The sequence below is a fragment of the Carya illinoinensis genome, chromosome 3, assembly GCF_018687715.1.
Source record: "Carya illinoinensis cultivar Pawnee chromosome 3, C.illinoinensisPawnee_v1, whole genome shotgun sequence".
Taxonomy (NCBI): Eukaryota; Viridiplantae; Streptophyta; class Magnoliopsida; order Fagales; family Juglandaceae; genus Carya; species Carya illinoinensis.
In genome coordinates this window covers 29772267-29779657 of record NC_056754.1, presented here as the reverse complement: position 1 = coordinate 29779657, position 7391 = coordinate 29772267, and the positions used below count along the sequence as shown (strand labels likewise).

The 7391-nt window shown below is 40.8% G+C and overlaps 1 protein-coding gene across 1 annotated transcript; it reads left to right on the top strand.

Annotated features, from left to right (window-relative positions):
• The first annotated feature begins 2962 nt into the window (after positions 1–2962).
• LOC122304710 (alcohol dehydrogenase-like) lies at positions 2963–3822 on the top strand. The gene is made up of 5 exons (XM_043116980.1): positions 2963–3024; positions 3173–3420; positions 3465–3498; positions 3601–3683; positions 3793–3822. The coding sequence occupies exons 2-5, from the start codon at positions 3223–3225 to the stop codon at positions 3820–3822; spliced, it is 345 nt and encodes a 114-aa protein (XP_042972914.1). The 5' UTR covers positions 2963–3024; positions 3173–3222.
• The last annotated feature ends 3569 nt before the right edge of the window (positions 3823–7391 follow it).

Below are 7391 nucleotides of genomic sequence, written 5' to 3'. Positions count from 1 at the left end.
CAACAAGATGGTCTGAGTAGACAATTGCTATATGAACAACATACCACATAGAGACTAGAGAATTCCACTCTTGATTAGCACAAAATCTATCTAATCTTTCAGACACACTATTTTCTTTCTGTCTCCCATTCCACCATGTAAATTGGGGTCCACAGAACCCCAAATCAAACAGTCTGCATTCAGTAAGCATGTCACTGAAGTCCTCCATCTACCACTATGGTCTGCACCTTCCTCCCCTTCTCTCCCCCATGTGCAAGATTTCATTAAAGTCCCCTATTAAAAGCCAAGCACAACCTGTTGGTACTATGAGAGATTTTATTAAAGACCAGGTTTCATGTCTTTTTGCAACTTTTGGATGACCATACACTCCAGTCAAGTACCAGACATGTTCATTCTTCGCTTGTGGTTTGATTTCAGCGTGGATATGGGATTTTGAATAGTGAAGAATCTTTAGATCAATGTGGTTTTTCCATAGAAGAGCAATGCCCCCCTCCTCTGTCATTACTCACTGCTAAACAGTTTGGAAAGCCCAAAAAATACTTAAGTTTTTCCATTCTAGTGACACTCAATCTTGTCTCTTGTAGAAACAAGATTGTGGGATCTTCTCTTCGAACCATATCTCAAAGTACTCGAACTCCTCGTGGGTTCCCAAGCCCACATGAGTTCCAACTGATGAAGCTCATTGGTCTTGGTGGGGCTGTTTAACAGCCTCCACCATGTCTGTGATTTCATTGTTTTCAAACCCATTATTCTTTGTCTTTATTTTTTTGTTCTTGCTAAAGTTTACGTAGGCTGCTGCAATTCTTTTGCTTCTCTTTGGAATTGGACTTATTACTCTCTTGCTTCTATGGGGCAGGCCTGAAAGACTTCCTTCCAACCCTGGTGAGAAATTTTCAGCATTCAGGTTCCTTACTCGTCTTCTCCATGTGGGGCCCTTTTTTGGTTGGTTCAAGACTTTTAGTTGGTCAGAAAGAAAATTCTCAATGGAATGGATCTGTGTAACTAAATTAGTTGGGGCCTCAATACCAGTTATCCCATTGTGGACTATCCCTTTAGCTAACAAAGGAGTGTTTACTTCTACTATAGGCCTTGTATGCTTATCAGGCTTCTTTCCTAGTGTATCATGGGGAACATTTAGAGGGTGTAGTGGAGAGGCGCCTTTTTCTGCCAACTTTTGTGTACTATCTTTTCTAAGGAAGTTTCCTTGCCTAGTCAACCTCCCTGCCTTCTGCATGTCACTTCTGTCGACAGTCTTACGGTCAAGTCTATCTGAGGCTATGTCCCTCTCTTGACACCCTTCAGTGAAGACTGGATTTCCCTTTTGGTGGTCTTCCCTGACCTCTGTCTCCCTCCTCCATGGCTGAGTATGAGCTTGAACTTCTAGATTGACATCTTCCCCATACTTCTTTGGTTGCAAGTCATTGTCTCTGGTAGCCGGCGCTCTCAGCCAGGCCCCATACTGTTGATTTCCTCCCACTTTGGTTACATTCAGACAAGCTGATTGATTATGTTTGATGGTTCCACACTTAAAACATATTGAAGGCAATCTCTCATATTTGAATGGCACCCAACTTTTCTTCCCCTCCACATTGAGAAAAGTATCCCTTAGTAAAGCTTTTGTGATATCAACTTCAACCCTTATACGTAAGAACTTTCCCCAGCTAATGCCTCTGTCATCTGCATGGACTTTTAGCACTCTTCCCACATAGCTGCCAAGTTGTAATCCTATTTCTTGTGTCATGCAATTGAAAGGCACGTCATAGGCCTACAGCTAGAACACCTCCTTGTTGAAAACTACCTCATTAATGGACTTAGAGCCATCATATGCTTGTAGGCGCAAGAGCCACCGATCGAAAGCCCACGGTCTCCCTTCCACCACCTTCTACATATCCTGAGCACTATTAAACTCAACAAGGAACTTGTTAGGACTAGGGCTGGCCAACCGGGCCGGATTTTTTTCCGGCCCGGTCCGGAACCCCGATAACCGGGTTCCGGTTACGGGCACCGGCCCGAAAAACACCCGGGCCGGTACCCGGTTTCTAAAACCCGGGTGAACCCGGTCCGGGTACCGGATTTACCCAGGTTTTAAATCCGGTACCCGGGTTTTTAAAAAACCCAAACCCAGTGCCAAAACGACGTCGTTTTGGCACTGGATTATATCCCTCGACATCTTGATTCCCCCCTCCCCCAATCTGACTCTCTCTCTCTCTCTCTCTCTCTGAATCTTCCCGAATCCCTAGCCTCATCCCGTCGTCGCCATCCACTCATCCCGTCGCCGCCGTCATCCCGTCGTCGCCGTCATCCCATCGTCGTTTCATCTGGTCATCCTCAAAAACACTACAAATCAGGTTAGTTTTTGATAAACTCTTCTTCCATTTCGGTTTCTTTAGTTTATGGTGTAGTGTTTTTAGTGGGTGTGATTTGTTTGGTGTGGTTTCTGATTTGGGTGTGATTTGTTTAGGGTTTCTAATTTTGGGTTTGATTTGTACAAATTTTGCAATTACAGTTGGTTTATGTCTTTTATTTGCTTCTGCTTATTGAGTGGCTGAAAGCACAAATGGGAAATTGTGCTGTCGTGAATTGTAACCTTTTCGTTTTGCTGCTAAAAAATATTCAGTATCTGCCCTTGTTTATTGTTAGTTGATTTAAGCTTATTGGACCTTAGACCCTAATTTTGATGGTGCCGGCCATTTATTTTTATTGTTAAAGATTATGTCATGTAGCACGATTGCTTGATGTGGAGGAAAGGGATGAACCCTTCTTCCTTCCTCATAACATCCTTAAAGCAGCTCTTTAAAAAATTAAGTGGAAGACAACTTCTTGATTTGGATAGGAACTTCTTGTTCTTTTTAATACTTTTGCCTGTTATTATGATTTTATCACATTTTTAATCAATTTAGCCATCACTGACCTGCAATATTTGTCACTTCTCACTTAACACAGAAAGACAAAACTCAAAATGTCCTTTATATTTCAGGGCCAGACACCGCTATTTCCTCGCATATTTGGTCATGAAGCTGGAGGGTATGTATATTTCTAAATTTGTAACAGTTGTATTTTCAGCACATGGGTCTTGGGTAATTGATGTAACGTTTTCTAGGTATTAAAAAAATAAAAAATTGGCTTTTAGTTATGTGAAAGAGAATTTATTATTTGCTTTGCTTCTGTTTAGAATTGTGGAAAGTGTAGGCGAGGGTGTTACTGATCTCAAACCAGGAGACCATGTTCTCCCTGTATTTACTGGGGAGTGCAAGGAATGTCACCACTGTAAGTCAGAGGAGAGCAATATGTGTGACCTTCTTAGGATTAACACCGACAGGGGTGTTATGCTTAGTGACGGCAAGACGAGATTCTCCAAAAATGGATAGCCAATTTACCATTTTGTTGGCACCTCTACATTTAGTGAATACACTGTTATCCATGTTGGCTGCCTTGCCAAGATCAATCCTGCAGCCCCACTAGACAAAGTTTGTGTTCTTAGTTGCGGAATATCCACAGGTGCGGAGCAGTTCCTTGCATTTGAAGAATAGTATTGATAGCATTGAGAATGTTCTTACAATCTTGCAGTTTCCAATGATCTTTTTGGTTTTGTGGTTGAAGGTCTTGGTGCCACTTTGAATGTTGAGAAACCCAAGAAGGGTCAATCTGTAGCTGTCTTTGGATTGGGTGCCGTCGGCCTTGCTGTAAGTTTTTCTTTTTAATGTTTTGTTTCTTTTGGCAACTGCAAAGAGATTGCTGTAAGTTTCTTTTTAATTTTTCTCAATTTATCACTCTTCTTTTGCTGATATTTAGGCTGCTGAAGGCGCAAGGATTGATAGTTGAGTCTACATGTGTTGGGTGCTTGTTTTGTTACATGCTTTTGCATTGGGAACTGTGATATAACAACCGAGTTGGCATTTTATGTTGGCCTTATTTTCATGCATGGAATTGACTATAAAATCTGTGTCTTTTGTTTAGTATGGACTTTGTGGGCACAAGGCATTTCTTTGAAGTTGATTCCTATCATTCCATGCATGGACGTGTCAATGATGGGTCAAGAGCGCTCAACTTCTACAGGATTGTTGGTTGGATGCACTGAATTGTTGATCAGTAGGAATTTGTAATCTGATTTATCTTCTCATTTTCACTTTGTGTATATTTTTGCATGAATTGGGATGATTTTGTAATGAGGAATGTTGATCTGAAAAAGAAAAAGAAAAAGAAACGTTATGTGCAAGATCTGAAGGAACAATATTTTGAAAGAACATTAATAATCAGGCTTTGTTTTTTTTAAAAAAAAAAAAAAAAAAAAAAAAAAACCTGGGTATAGGCCGGAACCCGGATTTCCGGGTTGTAAAAACTCGGATCAATCCGGGTTCCAGCCCGGGTCATAACCCGGGTATATCCGGGCTGGAGTCCGGCTCGGATTTGGAATCCGGGTTCCGGGCTGGGTATACCCGGTTCGGTACCCGGTTGCCCAGCCCTAGTTAGGACCCACCTCCAAGAACTGAATCCAGCTTGCACATCTCCAAACTTTGGCCATAGTGCTCTTGAAGGCCTCCTTGTTGATACTCTTCTCGGCCATTATCATTACCAGTAGGCATGAAGGGACATGTTTTTAAGCTGTTGGCATGGTAGGAGGAAATAGAGACACCCCCTCCCATTCTCTTTCTGTAAGACTTAGTTTTTCCCACTGCCTCCATAGTTCTTCTTCCATGGGACCCTCTGTTGGACTAGCAAACAATCGAACCAGCCAAGAGGACGTACTCTATTCTAGAGAGAAAACCTCTCAACCAGCGAGAGGACAAATATACGGGTTGTGGGTTGTTATTAAGTGTTATGGGTCAGTTAATTAATTAGTGGGAAGTTATCTGTTTAGTCCGTGGGTCATTGTTGACCAAGTCTAAATTGTAGTCCTTATAAATATTGCTTTCTGTTATGAATGAATTGAACAATTATCTAGCAACTAAGAATTACAATTTAGAGGATCAGGCTCCTCGAATTGCCTACAAGATTTACAACATTATCAGCTCCCATAATAGTGGTATCACAGCAGCGTTCCTGCGACATGGCTGAGAGTACATGCCATGCTCAGTTGGCGGAAGCAGTGTCCATGCTGAAGGGAGAAACAATGCACTTGCGTGAAGAACAAGACCAACAAAAATATATGTTGGAAGCAGTGTTACAACAACTGAATAATTTGGCAGCTTCATATGAACAATAAGCAGCAACAACAGGTAGTCCACCACAAGGAAATCAAGTCAGTACTAATCCTTTATTTAAAGGGAATGCGGGCATTCATGCTAGAACTTTAAGGTTGAATTTTCTAAGATTGAATGGATCTAAACCCATGGAATGGATCTTAAAGGCATAACAATTCATTGCTTATTTTAATACTCCTGAGGACCAAAAACTGTAGATAGCTTTTTTCCATATGGAAGGAAAGACTCTTTCTTGGTATTGTTGACTGATGGATTTAGGACCTATTAGTGGTTGGGAAGAGTTTGTTTATGCATTTAAAGTGCGTTTTGGATCCTCAACCTATGAGGATCTAGTAGGGCTATTCATTAAGTTGAGACAAACTACTATTGTTGAAGAATATCAAATAGAATTTGAGTAGCTATCCAATAAAATCAGTGGATTAACGGAGGAATTCCGTATTAGCACTTTTATTAGTGGGTTAAGGGATGATTTGAAGATAATGGTGACCATGCTTAAGCCTAACTCCTTTTCAGCTGCTTTTGAGTTAGCTAAGTTGCAGGAGGAAGAAGTTGCTAGAAGAAAATGAGGAACCAGCATAAACCTAAATCCAACCCAAACCATATTTTTCTACACCCCAAAATTACCTACACCTGCACCATTAATGAGATTACCACCACCACCACCCAAACCTGAAAGTAGAAATCATCCTACCACTTACAACCCAAACTAAAAACCCACCTTTCCCTTTAAAAGAATCTCCCCTGCCCAAACACAAGAAACAAGAGAGAAGGGCTTTGTTACTATTGTGGTGGGAAATTCCATTTTAATCACAAGTGTAGCCGGCCTAGGATTTTTCTGTTGGAGGGATTAGAGGAGGAAGAAGAGAAGGAAGCTGAAACCAGTGAAGGGAAGCTAGCCCTTATTCAGTTAGATGATCTTGTTAAGGAAGAGAAGGAGTTAGGGGAATTGCTAGGCATATCACTACATGCCATTGAAGGCTCACTATCACCTAAGACGATGAGCATTGATGGCTTTATTAATCATCAAAAGGTTTTAATTCTTGTTGATACAAGAAGCACACATAGTTTTGTGGATTCATATGTAACAAGGAGATCAAAGCTGCCAGTGGAAGAAAGCTAGTTGACAGGTAAACTGGCTAATGGAGATAACCTTCCTTGCCAAGGTTACTGTAGTGTAGTTCCTATTCAACTACAGAATTAAAGCTAATCTGTATTTATTGACTTTGGGAGGTTGTGATGTTGTGTTAGGGGTTGATTGGCTATGAGGTCTCAGGTCCATTCTATGGGATTTTACTGATTTAACCATGTAGTTTAATTTCAAGGGAGTGGAGATTAAATTACTGGGGCTGCAACCACCCCGAGAGGCCTTAGAGGACAAAGGGCATGAACAGAAGCTAAACAAGGGATTTGTGAAAGGAATCTGTCTGCATTTACTTGGAGGAGAAGTGAAGGAATCAAAAGGGGATGGTATGCCTGCTGTTTTGAGGATAGTGAAAGACATTGAAGCAGTGTTTTTTTTTTTTTTAAACCTCATGATATACCTCCACCTCGGAGTCATGACCATAAGATTGAGCTGTAGGAGGGCTCAAAACCAACTTGTGTTCGGCCTTACAGGTATCCATATTATCAAAAAGTAGAAATAGAGCATTTGGTGGCTGAGATGTTAAGGAGTGGCATTATAAAAGGATGTCAAAGCCCTTATTCATCCCCAGTGTTGCTAGTTAGAAAGGCCGATGGGAGTTGGAAAATGTGTGTGGATTATCGTGCTCTCAAAACTTCTTAAGTCTATGCTTACTTGTTTACCTATTTTAGGTTTTTGTGAAAGTTACACTCTTGGAAAGTCAAATAAATTATCTTTTTCCTCTGGTATTGTCATGCTCTTTTCTTCACACTCTTCACATGGATGTGTGGGGTCCGGCTCTCATCCCTTTTTATGATTGCTTTAGATTTTATTTAGTTGTTATTGATGAGTATTCACGATACATATGGCAATTTCCCATGGCTCATAAATCCGATGTGCTTCATATACTTCTTCCATTTTTTCAAATGCTGGAAAATCAATTTCAAACCTACGCAAAATTATTCAAAATGATAGAGGTGGTGAGTTTGTAAATTCCTCGTTAAAACATTATTTTTCTTCACGAGGGATTATTCATCACTTATCTTGTCCTAGCACCCCCAAACAAAAAT